General features: G+C 44.3%; 1 protein-coding gene across 1 annotated transcript in view; it reads left to right on the plus strand.

Annotated features, from left to right (window-relative positions):
- Positions 1-16,042, plus strand: part of NOTCH2 (notch receptor 2) — an 87,447-nt gene that overhangs the window by 67,085 nt on the left and 4,320 nt on the right. The window contains exons 21-31 of the mRNA XM_065673916.1: positions 34-166; positions 2,211-2,456; positions 4,376-4,488; positions 5,032-5,561; positions 6,324-6,671; positions 6,916-7,058; positions 7,807-8,017; positions 8,604-8,700; positions 9,258-9,426; positions 14,913-15,214; positions 15,570-15,717. Coding sequence (XP_065529988.1) covers positions 34-166; positions 2,211-2,456; positions 4,376-4,488; positions 5,032-5,561; positions 6,324-6,671; positions 6,916-7,058; positions 7,807-8,017; positions 8,604-8,700; positions 9,258-9,426; positions 14,913-15,214; positions 15,570-15,717 — 2,440 coding nt within the window. The remainder of the gene's footprint in view (positions 1-33; positions 167-2,210; positions 2,457-4,375; positions 4,489-5,031; positions 5,562-6,323; positions 6,672-6,915; positions 7,059-7,806; positions 8,018-8,603; positions 8,701-9,257; positions 9,427-14,912; positions 15,215-15,569; positions 15,718-16,042) is intronic.

Raw genomic sequence — 16,042 nt, forward strand, 5'->3', positions numbered from 1 at the left:
GAAGATTGTTCACATTTATTTTTATACTGGCAGTGTGTGCCTGGATACCAGGGTGTCAACTGTGAATATGAAGTGGATGAGTGCCAGTTTCAGCCGTGCCAGAATGGAGGAACATGTATAGACCTCATCAATCACTTCAAGTGCTCCTGTCCACCAGGAACTCGGGGTATGAAGCTCAGCAATTCAGTGAATGTTATAAAAGTGAATTTTCCTTTCTGACTACTGGTTTCATAACACGGAGTCTAGAGGGGATGCATTATTTTCTTTGAAGAATGTTCCCAAAGTGCACTGAATCCCTTGAGATCCATATTTTCCCTTTAAAAATAAATGCAGGGGTTTTTTGTCCTCTCTCTTTTTTTTTTTTTTTTTTTTTTTAAGGAATAGGTCATGACAGCATCCTTTGGGAACGTATGATCCATCTTTGGCAGTGGGGATGGATGAGATTACCATTAAGGTTTCTCCCAACCCTGTCTGTTTTGGTGTAGTAAATTCAAGGTTTCTTTTTGGCTGAGATGCTATGAAATACACAGAAAACTTGCGTAGTTGTTACATAAAGTTCACTGCATTTCCGGTGTCCTTTACTTGTTTAAATTTTCATCCTGTATTGTACTCAGTCCTGGAGTCTTTTGTACAAAGACTGCCCCCCATAGCAGGGGGGTGGAACTAGATGATCTTTAAGGTCTCTTCCAACCCAAAGCATTCTATGATTCTATCAAAGTTCAGTGCCTGTAAGCTACCTTAAACTATTTTGGCAAATTCAAGCTTATATTAAAAGCTTTTTTTAACAAACAAACAAACTAAACCAACAAAACCCCAGCACAGTTACATGATGGTGGTTTTCAGTAACTGATTCCACAGCCTGTTTGATGTCTTGTCTCCTGAAACCTAACCTTTCATTCCCTGTTACTTCTCACCTGACGGCCCTGACTTCTCCCTTTTGAAATATGCAGGATTGTGCATTTTTAACCCCTCAGTGAATACTTTCTCGCTTTTAAGTTTATTTCTCAAGTCAGCTAAAAATTTTACATTCCTCTGAACTTGTATTTTCTTTCTGAAGTGTGTCATCTCAGCGTAGGCAAAATCTCCAGATGTGTGTCAGATAGAACTAAATTCTTTGTTCATAAAGTAAATTTAAGTAAAATTATAAAATGATCTAACATATCTGCCTCCTGTCCGTGTGTATTATCAGTTCATTCGCTTCAGTATGGCTGTCAGCACATCTCCTCAGTCTGGATAAGCGTTTATTTCATTATAAATCATTGCATTAGCCATTCTTCATGTATTGTTCTTAATTGTATTGTACTGCTTTTAATTCTTCAATTTTTATTTGTTGAGGTAGATTACTGTTTGGATGTGACAGACTTTTTTTTTTTTTAGTAAATGAAAGGAATTAGAGGAGATTGGTACAATAACTTACGATAACTCATGACTTAGCTTTTATCCCTGGCCCAGTTTGAAATGAGTGCTTTACTGCTGCCAGTGTAAGTGTATAACCATGTTTAGGTGAATGACTTTCCTTGTTCCAGATCAATCAACTCTATTAACAGACAAAACTACTTCTTAGCTTACCCTCTCTGCCCCTTTCATCTGTTAGACTTGTGGTGAAGGCAGAACCAGTACAAGACATTGTCTCTTTACAGGAAACCTTGTAGGGAGAGGGAGAAACTGCCATTTCTTCTCATAGTGTTTAGAGTTTACTGTAGATCCCCAGAAGTCCAACTGCAGGAATGGCATGCTGGCCAGCAGTCTGTGTTTTATCACAGTCGTTTTTCTGTTGGTTTGTTGTTGCTTGTTTTAATGCTGTTGCTGCAAATGCTCTTTACCAAGTTACAGGGTTACCGCCACATGAAATAAATGGTGGGAAGCTCACAGCCTTGCAAGGACAGCACAGGGCTTTCTGCCTATGTTCAGCTGCAGGGCTAAACTGAGTGCATCTTTTTTGGCTTTGTTCTGTTTTCTCCTTTTTACTTATGTCCTTAAATTAAGTTAAGCATGAAAGCTGCTAAGTACCAGTATGACCTACCATTGAGAACAGCCTGGATCTAGAACATATGTTCCCTAGGTCTGATCTGAGGCTGTCTGTGTGGGGTATGGATTGCATTAAGTTGGAATCTTTACCTGGGTGTATGGGGGACAGTGTGTGACATAGTCTTAAAACTTGATGAGCAGCTTAGGAAATGAAGCCATGACACTTTTTGCTGTCTTGACAGGCCGTTTCTGTGAGGAGAACATCGATGACTGTGTTTCCGACTCAGGAGTACCTCGCTGCTTTAATGGAGGGCAGTGCATTGACCAGATTGGGGGCTACAGCTGCATTTGTCTCCCAGGCTTTGCAGGCGAGCGATGCGAGGGAGATATCAATGAATGCCTCTCTAATCCTTGTAACCCTCGTGGAAGTCTGGACTGTGTTCAGCTGATAAATGATTATACGTGCATCTGTCGTAGTGCTTTTACTGGTGAGTAGTTGTAAACATGCTCCCAATTTCAGAGTAGTATCTTGAAGAATGGTCATTCTTTCCCTTTCTGGCAATCATGTTATCTAGTCACTTCCCCTTACAATATCTGATGATTTCTTTATACCATGTCTCAGTTTTTAAAGACGGCTTTTAAACCTTCTAAGAAACTTGGTTTCCAGAGCTGTCTCAAAAGAATCTCCTGAAACACCTGGCTGCCAGGATTTTTTTTCTGTGGTACTTTTCTCTTCTTCATAATTTCACATTTCTAATATTGGAAGTGTAACTGTTCACATGTCAGCTTCTCCATGGATTTTCCTTTTGCGAAGAAGCATATGAATTTTCTGTATTAATCATGGTATCTATAATTAGCTTTTGGCCTCTTTTCTACTCCTTGCTCCCTTTCCTCCTTATACTGCTGATGTGATCAGTATGGAATACTCTGTGTATAGACAGACTGTACATTCCTAGCTTAATGATGTGATCCTTCCATAATCCAACGTTGAATCACAACTTTGCAAGAATTTCACACTGAGAAAACTTGTGTCTCACTCTCTCTAGGTCTCTTCGTTGTTAGTATTGCAGCTATTCTGCTTTCTGCCTCCCATTGGGCATAAGCTTTGGCTAATAGTCTCCAGATGTGTCTTAACTTTCAGCTTTCCAGTTTCTATGTCAGTTTAACTTTTTGTGTATTCAGTTTTCCTCTGTTTAAACCTTTCAGTTTCCTGGCTTACCAGTAACCTTCTCTTCATGCTTTTCCAGTAGTTTTTACTCTTCTTTTTTTCTGAAAATGTAAAGCTGCTGTGATTTTCCACTAAATTTGTGATTGTCAGATGCAAAGAAATCACAGAGACATACTTTTGAAGCATTAATGTAGTGGTTTTGAATGCATTACCTAGACTGACAAAAAAAATTTCCTAAAAGAGCGATTTATGAGGGAAGTGGAACCAGGCTAGCTAGTGGGACACCAGTGCAGGTTATCAGACAGGTTTGTATTTAAGTCTGTCTGTTAAGGTTGCTTTTATGAATTATGCTTCATATTGCTTCTGGCTGTCATGGAACGGTTGCTGGAACTTGCAGTGTGGGGAGTGCAGCACCCTAGGAGGAGCAGAGAGAGCTGCTGTGTCTCAGGCATGAAATCTGTCTGGAAATGTTAGACACAGAGGGGGAGCATACTTCTTCTGCTAGCTGTTCATCTTCAGTGCATTCCACATTGACCTTTCTGCCTGGGAGGGGATGGGGTAGCTTTGCTGTGGCTTGTGACTGATAGGATGCCAGAACTCCATGGGCCATCCTGCCCTGTCTGCTCCTGTCTTTAAGCAGTCTGTCTTGGCTGCACATGTGTAGAGACTTCTATTAATGTTTTCCTAGGGGATCCAAGTCATGCTTAAGTTATCCTCATCTCTTTAAAATCTCATGTCAGAGTCTGAGTCTGGGAGCTGCTGCAAATGCTAGTCAGTACGGTAAGACCTCTGTCTAGCTGATCAGTTCTGAGGAGAGTCCACTTGCTTGTCTTATTTACACATGTTGCATCTGGTCCTGAGGGTTGTATATTCATGGTTAGAGTGTGATGTCCCTTTGGATTCCTTGAGCATCTCCAAAAAGTAAGAAAATCATAGGAACCCCCAAACTGATGTGGTACAGCACCTTCAGCCTCTCTGCCTGCCTGACTTGGGGGTGACAGCAGCAAGTTCTGTCTTTGTGGCAGGTTGCACACATTTTTGAGGAGGCAGACAAGGTGGGCTTCTCCAGATACACCTTGTAGATTCTGGGGTTGTGTCTTCCTGTACCACTACTTAGCTACTAAAAGAGCATGTGTTATCTGAAGAGATGTTCTCTACCTGTTTTGCTTTATGATGGCTTTTTGACATGCACACGGGTACATTTCTCTGCTCTCTTCTCCCTGTGTGTCCACATCTCAGGTCGTCACTGTGAGAGTGTCATAGATGTGTGTCCCCGGAAGCCTTGTCAGAATGGAGGTACATGTGCTGTTGCCAGCAATATGCCGGATGGGTTCATCTGCCAGTGTCCTCCGGTAAGCATCTGAAACTAGATTGCCTGCCTCAGCTGTAGTTCTCTGGCTACAGTCTTGTTAGTTTCACGGGTCCACTGTAGATGAATGTTATCTTTTCTGTACTGCTTGCAAAGCTGTCTCCTTGGACACACTTACATCCTTTATCTGCTTAGCTGGGAAACCCAGGGCTTCCAGGTGCCCTAGGAGAGTGATGCTGCCTGTTGTTGCCCCCAGCAGTTCTACTGTTGAGGCATGACAGCTGGCTTTTCTGGCTTAAACCTAGCACTACATTGTGACTATTTATTTTGCTATCTTGTATTCTGTGTGCTTGCCTCAAGATGTCCATTGTTCATGGCTCTTGTAAGCCCATTTCAAAATGTATTGGAGCCTGGTAGGTTCTTGGTATAACCCTGAGGCTAGATCAGAAAATCATGGCTCCTGCAATGAGGCTAGAGGTTTTATGAGGGAGAAAGGGTTTGCCCTTTTCCTCTTGCCTTCGGCCCTCAGAGCATTGAAGAATAAGTTTGTGAGCTTGATTGTTTTGCCTTTTTTCCCCCTCCATAGGGTTATTCTGGAGCAAAATGTGAGTTCAGCAGCCACAGTACTTGTGGACAAGTGAAGTGCAAGAAAGGGGAGCAGTGCATCCAGACGTCTTCTGGTCCACGGTGCTATTGCCCCAAGCTGTCTGTGGGAGAGGAGTGCCAGACAAACACGGGTTGTGCCAGTGCCCCCTGCCAGAATGGTGGAAGCTGCCACCCTCATTCTCAGCCTCCTTACTATTATTGTCAGTGCCCTGTTCACACCCAAGGCAGCCAGTGTGAACAGCCCATAACTTTCAGCCCAGAGCCCCGAGGATGTTTGGATTCCCAGTGTGCGGAAAAAGCAAAAGATGGCTATTGTGATGAAGACTGTAACACTCATGCCTGCCAGTGGGATGGAGGCGACTGCTCACTGACAATGGAAGATCCTTGGGCCAACTGCTCCTCTTCATTGCGCTGCTGGATGCTTTTCAATGGACAGTGTGACGAGTTCTGCAACACACCAGAGTGCCTGTTTGACAACTTTGAGTGTCAGCAAAATAGCAAAACATGCAAGTAAGGCTTCCTCCTGAGAACAGGTTCTCTGTGTCACTAATGTACCTCCTGCTAGTGCTTTCAATAATTGGTACACTTTGTGCCTGCTGCTCCCATCTCTTCCGTTGTTTTTGTTGCTGTTCCTTGCTCTTTCTGAAAGTTTGGCATCAGGGAGTTTCTGCTGCTTTGTGTACTTTTTGTCTGTTTTTGGAAAGTAGTTCTGGGATTTGCAGCAATGAACTAAGTCGATATCCTGAGCATTAGTGGTGCTTGATGGAAATGCTCTTCTTGCTTTGGAAATGAGGAGGCATTTCAGCTTGTACTGGGTTTTAATAGTACTGCCTCCTATCCTGAATTTCACTCTATACCAGCAATACCTCTGTTTTTATCCCCGCTGTATTTGCTACCTCTGAATGTGCTTTCTAGCTTGTTTGTTGTGGCACTTCTTTCTCTTCAGCTGTGATAAATGTTACAGCTTTGCTGTGATGATTCTCCCTTGGTGAGGCAAGAATTGTTATGGCTTTATCTTAGTGAACAAAATAAGCAGTTCTCTTCCACTGATACCAGAATTGAACCGCTTGTTTTTGAGGTGTCCTGTGCTTCCTAATTCCACCCTGACAAACTGCAGGCTTATCCTGGGGTTACATTTCTTCTCATATATCCTGAATATTGTTTTACCTCAAATGGTTACAAAGAATGTAAGGCTTTGGCCCCTAGACTGCAGGTACGTTGTACAGAATGTGTATGGCCTATATGCTGCCTGTAACCATTTCACTGTTCTAGGTATGACAAGTATTGTGCAGATCACTATGCAGATGGCCGTTGTGACCAGGGCTGTAACAGTGAAGAGTGCGGTTGGGACGGTCTGGACTGTGCTGGTGACAAAGCTGAGAAGCTGGCTGAAGGGACCCTGATTATTGTGGTCTTGATGCCTCCTGACGAGCTCCTGGGTGATGTTCGCAGTTTCTTGCGCACTTTGGGAACTCTCCTGCACACCAATCTGAGAATCAAGCTGGACTCCCAGGGAAATCCCATGGTATTCCCATACTATGGGGAGAAATCTGCAGCACGGAGTCGGCGATCACTTGTGGTCATTCGCAAGCACAGAGAGCTAGAGCAAGAGGTCATTGGGTGAGTGGATGCCTTTGTGTTCCTCTAGCCTTGTTATGCTGGTATCTCTTGCTTTTAGGTGTCTGGGCCGTTCTGGACCTTCTGGGGCTGTGGTCTGTTTTTGTTGTTGTTTTGGTGTGTTTTTTTTTTAATGGGGACAAATTCAGTTCTGGGGTGGAAAGATTAACTTAAAAACCTGCAGTTTAACCTAGTGCATTTGCAAAGGTGTTGCTGACTTCTGTGACCTCTTACTGTGTCTCTGCAGCACCAGGGTGTTCCTGGAGATTGACAACCGTCAGTGTGCAGAGGATTCAGAGCAATGCTTTCAGAACACAGAAGCTGCTGCAGCTCTCTTAGCTGCTCAGGCTATCAAGGGCATGTTGCCATATCCTTTTGTGTCTGTCCAAAGTAAGTAATTGCAGAGGGAAAATTGCTTGTGGAGGAAGGAAGTCATCAAACCTGGGCTTGCAGAATTCATGCTCAAATTATTGATCATCATCTTAATATGGCTCACTGTTCAGCAGGGTTTTTGGAAGCTAACTTGTTTTCCTTAGTTATAGAAGTGTATGTGTGCAATATGTTTATTCTGCTCTGAATCATAGAATCATAGAATAGTTAGGGTTGGAAAGGACCTCAAGATCATCTAGTTCCAATCCCCCTTGCCATGGACAGGGACACCTCACACTAAAGTGGACATCTGGTTAGTGAGGCAAGGCATTTAAGTTTGGAGCCTAGTCATAGCTCACCTGTAAAACATAAATCTCTTTACGTGCTGTGGCAGTGTGCACACACTGCACTGATCCACTAAAAACCATTCATGTGCTCTTAAGTCTCGCATATATCTTTATGTAGATCAGCTCTCTGTACACTGATTGAGGGTGGCTTGTCCTGAGCCAGCAAGACTGTTGTGGAAGGAGAAAGATCTTCAGTTCAGCAGTCACATACTCTAAAAAATATTTTGAGAAGACAGGGTAAATTCTTACAAGAGATGCAGCAAAGCCCAAACTTCCTCAAGCCTTTGCTCTAAATGCGTCACAGTATAGAGACATTATACTCTTTGTGGGGAAGAGATAGTGAGTGAGAAAAAGAAGTATGCAGATTGTAGATTGTTGTCTCCACCTTGTTAATCTCACTGTATTTTAACTGGAATTTTTAGGTGAACCCTTGTTACCACCAAAGACCCAGTTGCTTTATCTACTTGCCGTGGCAGCTTTGATCATCCTCTTAATCCTTCTCTTGGGTGTGATGATGGCAAAGCGTAAGCGCAAACATGGTTCGCTGTGGCTCCCAGAGGGCTTTATTCTGCGCAGAGATCCTAGTAATCATAAGCGCAGAGAGCCAGTTGGGGAAGATGCTGTTGGACTCAAGTAAGTTTGCATTTAGGACACTGATAGTTTGTTTATTAGTGTTAGAGGATTTTGAATGTGGTGTATACATCTTCCATTAAAGGCACTTAACTCCTTTTAAGGTGGAATTTCTTAGGTTATTTCTCTAAATTTTAATGCATCTGTTTTGGACAGATGAACCTTAATCTATAAAATGCTAGTAAGAAATATGATCTCCTGGTTATGTTTGGGTTTTTGACACTGTTTACTTCAGCAGTTGGGTACTGTTTGCCTATTTCCTCCTGAAATAGGTGAGACATTCTTAGGCTGATAGGTGACAATGAACTTTTATTACGTGTAGCACATTAAAGACATGATTCAGAAATAATTGAAAGCTTCGAAAGAAGAAATATATGCACTTTTGGTTTTCCACTGAATCAACCAAGTTTGCAGTTCTAAATGCATTTAATGCCATTGTTATCTGCCTGAGATTCCGAATTTCTTAGCCCCTCTGTTTGCAAGCTGCCAAACTTGCAAGCATCCCATCCTTGGTCTCTGCAGGCCAGTGTAAGTATCAGTAGTAGCACCTGCTCTGTCTGCAAAGTGATGTGTTCTCCTTGTTTGTTAGAAATCTGTCAGTCCAGATACCAGAGGGTAACCTGGCAGATTCTGGACCAACTGAACACTGGGCAGGTGATGGTGGACCTCAGCCAAAGAGAGCAAAGGTAAGGACCTCAACAACTTGAATACCACCTGAAACCGCTGGTGAGGAAAACAGCTGCATTAAGTTGCAGAACATGCTCCTTGCTCAAAACCTCTCTTTGCTCAAGGAATTGTAATGTGTAACTAATGATATCTGAGGAACAAATCATCAGGTTAACACTGCCACTAAGGCAGTGTTACAGGTGTTACAGGCCAGTAAAGAAAGCAGGTAACTTCTGTTTCAGTGTCCCCTTCCTACCCAGCCTCTCCTGCATCAAAATGGAACATTAACAGTGGTGTAATGTCTTGCAGTTCAGGCTTCATAATGTATGGTGGGAGTGTAAAAGTTGGGAATGCCAAGCAGAGGTAAATGGAGACAATCATTAGCTTAAAACAACAAGAACCACAAAAAAAAAAAAAAAAAAGACCCCAAAAACCCCAACAAAAAAACAAAACCCCAAAGAAACCCGAAACAAAACCACAAAAAACCACCCCAACTGAACTAAGAAAACCCTAAGAATGTTTAGTGTCTTTGGCCTCGTGATGAGTGTCCTGAAGTAACTGTTTATTTCCTGTTCAGGCTGAGGATCAAGCCTTGCTCCCAGAAGGTGATGAGCAGATAGATCAGCGCCAGTGGACACAGCAGCACTTGGAGGCAGCAGATGTCTGTGGGAGCACATCACTAGCCCTTACACCACCTCAAGCAGATCAAGAAGTGGATGTTCTGGATGTCAATGTCAGAGGACCAGGTCAGTACTCTGAATGCCCATGTGTTCTGCCAGCCTGCCACTGACCTTCCCTGTCTCCAGCAGCTGGGACTGCTAACATTTTAAAAGTATGTGACAGGAACATCAGCAGAAGTTCTATGGTAGTTAAGGAAAGCTCATGTGTTTTCCAAAAAAGAAAGCTGGAGAGATTGAGTCATGGTCTGTACCGCATGGAATATCATGTAACCAGGAAAAAAAGAGTTCACTTAGGAAGCACCTGCAGGAAGTACAGCTATAGGATCTCCTTTATAACAATGTGTGCCTAAAACATATTGTTAGAATGCCATTGTGGCAGAAATTTGGAATGCATAGTTGTGCCAGAAATAATGCCCAGCTTCTCCAACTGGATCACTGCAGAGATTTGTGCCAGTCTGCTAAGGACTGGGTTAGCAGGGTTTATACCTGAGGTGTCTGGTTTTTTGGGTGAATGCAGGATGGTCTTTTCCTGAATAAGATGACTTATGGCAGACAGTATACCCTGATTTGCAGTGTGTGAGACATCTGTGCTAGAACAGAGCAGCAATACACCAAGATCGTTAATGCCTTTTAAAATTCATAGAATCATAGAATAGCTAGGGTTGGAAAGGAACTTAAGATCATCAAGTTCCAACCCCCCTGCCATGGGCAGGGACACCTCACACTAAACCATCTCACCCAAGGCTCTGTCCAACCTAACCTTGAACACCACCACGAATGGGCATTCACAAGTTCCCTGGGCAACCCATTCCAGTGCCTCACCACCCTAACAGTAAAGAATTTCTTCTTTATATCCAATCTAAACTTCCCCTGTTTAAGTTTTAACCCGTTACCCCTTTTCCTGTCACTACAGTCCCTAATGAAGAGTCCCTCCCCAGCATCCCTATAGGCCCCCTTCAGATACTGGAAAGCTGCTATGAGGTCCCCACGCAGCCTTCTCTTCTCCAGGCTGAACAGCCCCAGCTTTCTCAGCCTGTCTTCATACGGGAGGTGCTCCAGTCCCCTGATCAACCTCGTGGCCCTTCTCTGGACTTGTTCCAGCAGTTCCATGTCCTTTTTATGTTGAGGACACCAGAACTGCACACAATCCTGCAAGTGAGGTCTCACAAGAGCAGAGGAGCAGGATCACCTCCTTTGACCTGCTGGTCACGCTCCTTTTGATGCAGCCCAGGATACGGTTGGCTTTCTGGGCTGCAAGCGCACACTGCAGCCACCTCATGTTCATTTTCTCATCGACCAACACCCCCAAGTTCTTCTCCACAGGGCTGCTCTGAATCTCTTCTCTGCCCAACCTGTAGCTGTGCCTGGGATTGCTCTGACCCAAGTGCAGAACCTTGCACTTGGCATGGTTAAACTTCATAAGGTTGGCATCAGCCCACCTTACAAGCATGTTGAGGTCCCTCTGGATGCCATTCCTTCCCTCCAGCTTATCAACCGAACCACACAGCTTGGCGTCATCGGCAAACTTGCTGAGGGCGCACTCAATCCCACTGTCCATGTCAGCGACAAAGATGTTGAACAAGACCGGTCCCAGCACTGATCCCTGAGGGACACCGCTCCTTACTGGTCTCCTGCTGGACATTGAGCCATTGACCACAACTCTTTGTGTGCGGCCATCCAGCCAGTTCTTTATCCACTGAGTGGTCCATCTATCAAACTGATGTCTCTCCAATTTAGAGACAAGGATGTCGTGTGGGACAGTGTTGAACACTTTGCACAAGTCCAGGTAGATGACATCAACTGCTCTACCCCTGTGCATCAGTTCTGTAGCCCCATCATAGAAGGCCACCAAATTGGTCAGGCAGGATTTCCCCTTAGTGAAGCCATGCTGGATGTGCACATGTGCGTGTGCAGAGCATTTGCCCGTGAAGACTGAGGCAAAGAAGTCAGTAAGAACCTCGGCCTTCTCCAAATGCAGGGTAGCCACTTCTCCTGATAGCTTCTGGAGAAGGCCCACGTCCCTATTCTGTCTTTTATTCACAACATACCTAGAGAATCCTTTCCTGTTATCCTTAACATCCCTCATGTATATCTTCAGCTTACAGTGATCAGCTTATTGAATTCATAGCACAACTGTGAACTTTGAAGGAGGTTTCTTTAATATGCACACATGCGCACAGTCTCATCAGTCTTAAATGACTAGATGCAGTAACAATGCTCTGCTGCTTTTTGTAAGTGTATCACTAAGACTGTGCAGTCTGGTAGGGGACTGGGTCATCTGGTAATAAACAGTTCCTGTGTTCTAGAAGAGAGAGGGTTGACCAACAACGTTACCCTCGTCAGAAGAGCTGCAAGCATGGCTTGCGGAGAGGTGATTCTGATTATATTGCTGCAATGGCTTTTTACTGGATTCTGTGGGAATATTTCCATGCAATTTAATGATGACTGGACCCATTCTCTCAGTTCCCTTCCATTGTCTTTTCTGCTCATTGACCCATTAGGTCTCCTAAATACAAAGCACAGGGAAGGAGGGAATTCTGTGTAACAAGTGTGAGAACATAAACCACCAGTTTCTGCCAAATTTAATCTTTCCTTTATTTCCCCCATTGGAGCTTCTAGTTGTGTGGTGAGGTGAAAGCTTTCCAAGTGTAGGCAATGACGTTCTTAAGACTTCAGACTGCTTATTTTCACATTCACCCAAAGCTTTGTCCAGCAATAGCAATGGAATAATACTGACCTGTGAATTGCTTTCCTGCCATTCAGATGCAACTATGGAGCTTGCAGCAAGCTGCTGTAAGTTATTCCCCTCTGCGGCATCAGAAGCAAGCATCTGAGTTACTGTCAGGGGAAGAAATCATTCAGAAAGTCTGAGAAGTGCTGGAGTAAAGTGTTAGTAAGGAAGGGTAGGATTCCTCACAGTTAATGTAGCTATTCATCTGCCCTGGCCACTTTCCTCTTCCTTTGTAGGCAGAGAAAAGAAATAGGTGCTTCTGAGAGGCAGTTAATCTGTGTCTGGAGCAGAAGTCTCCTGAAGACTAAATGGCTCACACTCCAGTAATGCTTTGCTGCCCCTAATTACAAAGGGTGTTGAGGGTGACTGATCTGGGTGCAGGTGTCTGGGCTGGAGCCATCTGAAGCTGGTGAGTTAGATCCTGTCCACAGGTGCAGGTGGCAGGTTGAACAGTAGAGGTATTTTCTAGAGAGAGGAGGGGCAAGTTAAAATGCCTCAGTGTACCAAAGGGTTGTTCCTTCTCTTAATCCATGACCTTCTGCAGTCTCTCAAGTTTGGAGGGATCCAAGATGTCCTGTCTCCTATAGAAGTATTGCCAGTGGGTTCTTTGCATCCCAGCTTTCAGTATATTGTGCTTGTATGAGTCCTTCAGTTATATCTATATGGTGAACAACTGGCTTTACCATATGCCTCTGTGTTTTACATGTACTTGGGGACTGTCATCTTGAAAGATAGCAAACAGAAGAGTCTTTATAAAATGCTCCTGTCACCTTTGTCTCCCCACGCTGTTCTTTCTCTGTGATACCCAGAGTGGTGAGGACATTCTTTTCACTGGAGTTATTGTGAGTGTGTAACCAGGGTAATGCAATTATAGGCATAACTGGTAACACCACCTACAATTAAAACCGATGAACTGTCCCTATTATATGCCCCTCTTTTCAGTTACTAAAACTTCAGTGGTTCAGACTGGAATTTTCCATGCTGTGTGTCTGCCTCCAGCTGGATCCGTTTGGGTTCTTTTCCAGCTATTTCAGAGAACAAGCTGGAAGGAGGAAAAAAAGACATTGTGTCCGTAGGTTTTTTTTTTTCCCTAGTAGTCCATCAAGCATTTAATTGTGGCAGTCTAGCTGAATGTGCTTTTTGCTAGATTCATAAACCTACCCATGTGTGGCCAACTTGCAAAGCTCTGAAAAGAGCTGCATGTACCTGAGAGACTTTTTTGGAGGGTTGCAGCTGATTTTTCCAAGATTTAATGCATACTATAGCTGTGTTCCTATAGAGCAACTGGGCATGATCATCAATTGCAGTGGTTGAGCAAGCAAGACCTTTCCTGTGAGTGGTTTTTCCAGGGCTGTAGTGCTGGGGAAAGCTGGGGAAAAGGAAAGTTCTTTTCTGTGCTCTGTCTCTCTGCTCTTTGTGTCAGGGCAGTATGGTGGAGACCACAGCCTGACTTGAATACTGAGAAGTATTCATCTGGGACAGGGAAGCAGAGCCAGCAGTGGGAGGGAGAAGCACAAAAGGAAGTATAGCCTTGGACAACAGGCAAGAGGGTCTATAGACACGACTGGAGCTTGGAACTGGACCCAGGCCCATACGTCAACACTTCGCTGCCGTCCAACAAATTCTGAGAAAGCAGCTCGGTGGAAGCCTGCGTGTCCTGTCATTTTAAGCCACTAGGAGGAGCGGGCATTCTGCTGCTGACAGCCCGGCTGCGGACAGATCCGGAGGCCACAGCCCTGCGCTCTGCCGCTGCTCGACGCTGTTCCCTGTGGCAGAACGGTAGATTGCTAGAAAGTTTTGGTACTGCTCTAACGGAGAGATCAAGGAAAGCTAGGTGGTCAGAAGTTGGGAAATGGAAGCAGGGCTCATGCACTTCATGCGGTGCAGATAGTGCATGGTAGACTGAGAGGTGTGCAGGCAGAGAAGCTGTTGTCTGTAGGGTCTAGGGAGGTCCCCTGCTTGTCCATGGAATAAATCAGGCAGTTGCTGAAAGATTGTCTTCAGTTTCTGTTAGCAGGCCACACTGGAGAAGCAAAATTTGTGTTCACCTTTGCAGAGCTCCAGTGGGGCACTTAGCACAGAGTGGTTTACTCTTGCTGCCCTCTTAGTCCGTCTAATTTTCTATGTGCCTGTAATGTGCGTGAAGTAATGCAGTAAGATCAGTAAGCAAGCATTAACATCTATAGTTAAAGTCTTTGGGTCTGAGTAGTGAATATCTTGTAATGTTCAAAGTCTGCTGAAACTGAAGCACCTCAATGCTTGTGTATGTGTAGGATGCTACTTCATCTTCAGGGTCCTTCTCATGAAGACCTTGGTGTGTAATAAGTATGAAGGCTTTTGTCTGCATTTAACTTCAGATTAATACCTGCAAAATGCACCAATAATCAGTGGCTAGTTGTCCAATAATATTTTTGTGTCAGTTGTTTATTTTCCCTAGGTGTACAATTAGAATATCCGTGTGAATAGTTACACTTAATTGTCTGAACTCTCTGAATGTTATAGCCCTTGCTTCTCCCTAGGAATTTAGGTAGCCTGTATGTTTTGAGGAAGCTTTCCACCTGAGCAGCAAATTTTTTTTGTTTTATAGCTATCTTACTTATTTGAGAAGTATCTGAGTTCTCTTTGGGTGAGGTAGGTATTAAAGTCCTGCTTGGAAAGAAAACAACTCACTAACTGTTGGGCTTTACAGTAGGAGAAAAGGTCTGGGTTAAAGTGATTGGAGAGATTGTCTGTAGCTGTAGGTGCTCAAAGGGAGGGGAATGTGAGAGGGTTTCCTTTCCTTTGCTCTTACCAGTTTACTATGGTATCTCTTCTGTTGCAGATGGATGTACTCCACTTATGTTGGCATCTCTGCGTGTGGGCAGCTCCGATATCAGCGAGGAAGATGAGGATGCAGAAGATTCCTCAGCGAATATAATAACAGATTTGATCTACCAGGGTGCCAACCTGCAGGCCCAGACTGACCGGACTGGGGAGATGGCGCTGCACTTAGCAGCCCGTTACTCAAGAGCAGATGCTGCAAAACGTTTGCTGGATGCTGGTGCGGATGCTAATGCCCGGGACAACATGGGACGGACTCCCCTGCATGCAGCTGTAGCTGCTGATGCCCAGGGTGTCTTCCAGGTACAGCAACTAAAGAACTCACTTAAGAGTAGCTGTGATCTGTAATTATATGGACCAGCCCAAGCTGCACTGTGTTCACTCACAGCCTTGCTTCATGGCTTCCACAGTGTGATGACCAGGTGAAACTGTTTTGCATCCAGTTTCTTCAGGTATTCATAGCTTGAAGAGCTCAGCATGCGTGAATCATCTGGCATGTATTTATTTGGTCTGTTTGCCTCTGTCATCTGTTATCTGTGTCCTTACATTTCAGTGCTCAGGCTGCTTTCTCATTATAAAGTTTCTCTTGAGTTTCTGCTGAATCCTTAGTTTTGGTCTGTAGTGGTATTGAAAAAACTCTGTCTTCCCTGTTGTCCAGATCCTGATCCGTAACAGAGTGACAGACTTGGATGCTCGGATGAATGATGGAACGACCCCATTAATTCTGGCTGCACGTCTGGCTGTGGAAGGAATGGTGGCTGAGCTAATTAATTGCCAGGCAGATGTGAATGCCGTAGATGACCACGGTAATGTGAACACGACATACTGGGCTGGGCAAATATTTGTTATGGTGTGAGTAAGGAGGGATGGGCTTCTGCTCTCCCAGAGTGTGGGCTGCTCATAAATTCCGTGGCTAAATCATATACTGGGCTCTCCGGTGCAAGTTTTCCCAGCAATAATAGACTGCAGGCTGCTGCACAGGAGCTTGTTTAGACAGTCCTGGAAAAGAAGCAGAAATATGGGGTTGGATATGGTGGGATTTTCTGGACTGCAGACGTGACTCTCTGCATAGGTTGTTTTAAAAATAAAAAAAAATTATCCCAGAGCAAGTGCTGGAAGTGCCATTGCTTC

This window comes from Lathamus discolor, chromosome 3, assembly GCF_037157495.1.
Source record: "Lathamus discolor isolate bLatDis1 chromosome 3, bLatDis1.hap1, whole genome shotgun sequence".
Classification (NCBI taxonomy): Eukaryota; Metazoa; Chordata; class Aves; order Psittaciformes; family Psittacidae; genus Lathamus; species Lathamus discolor.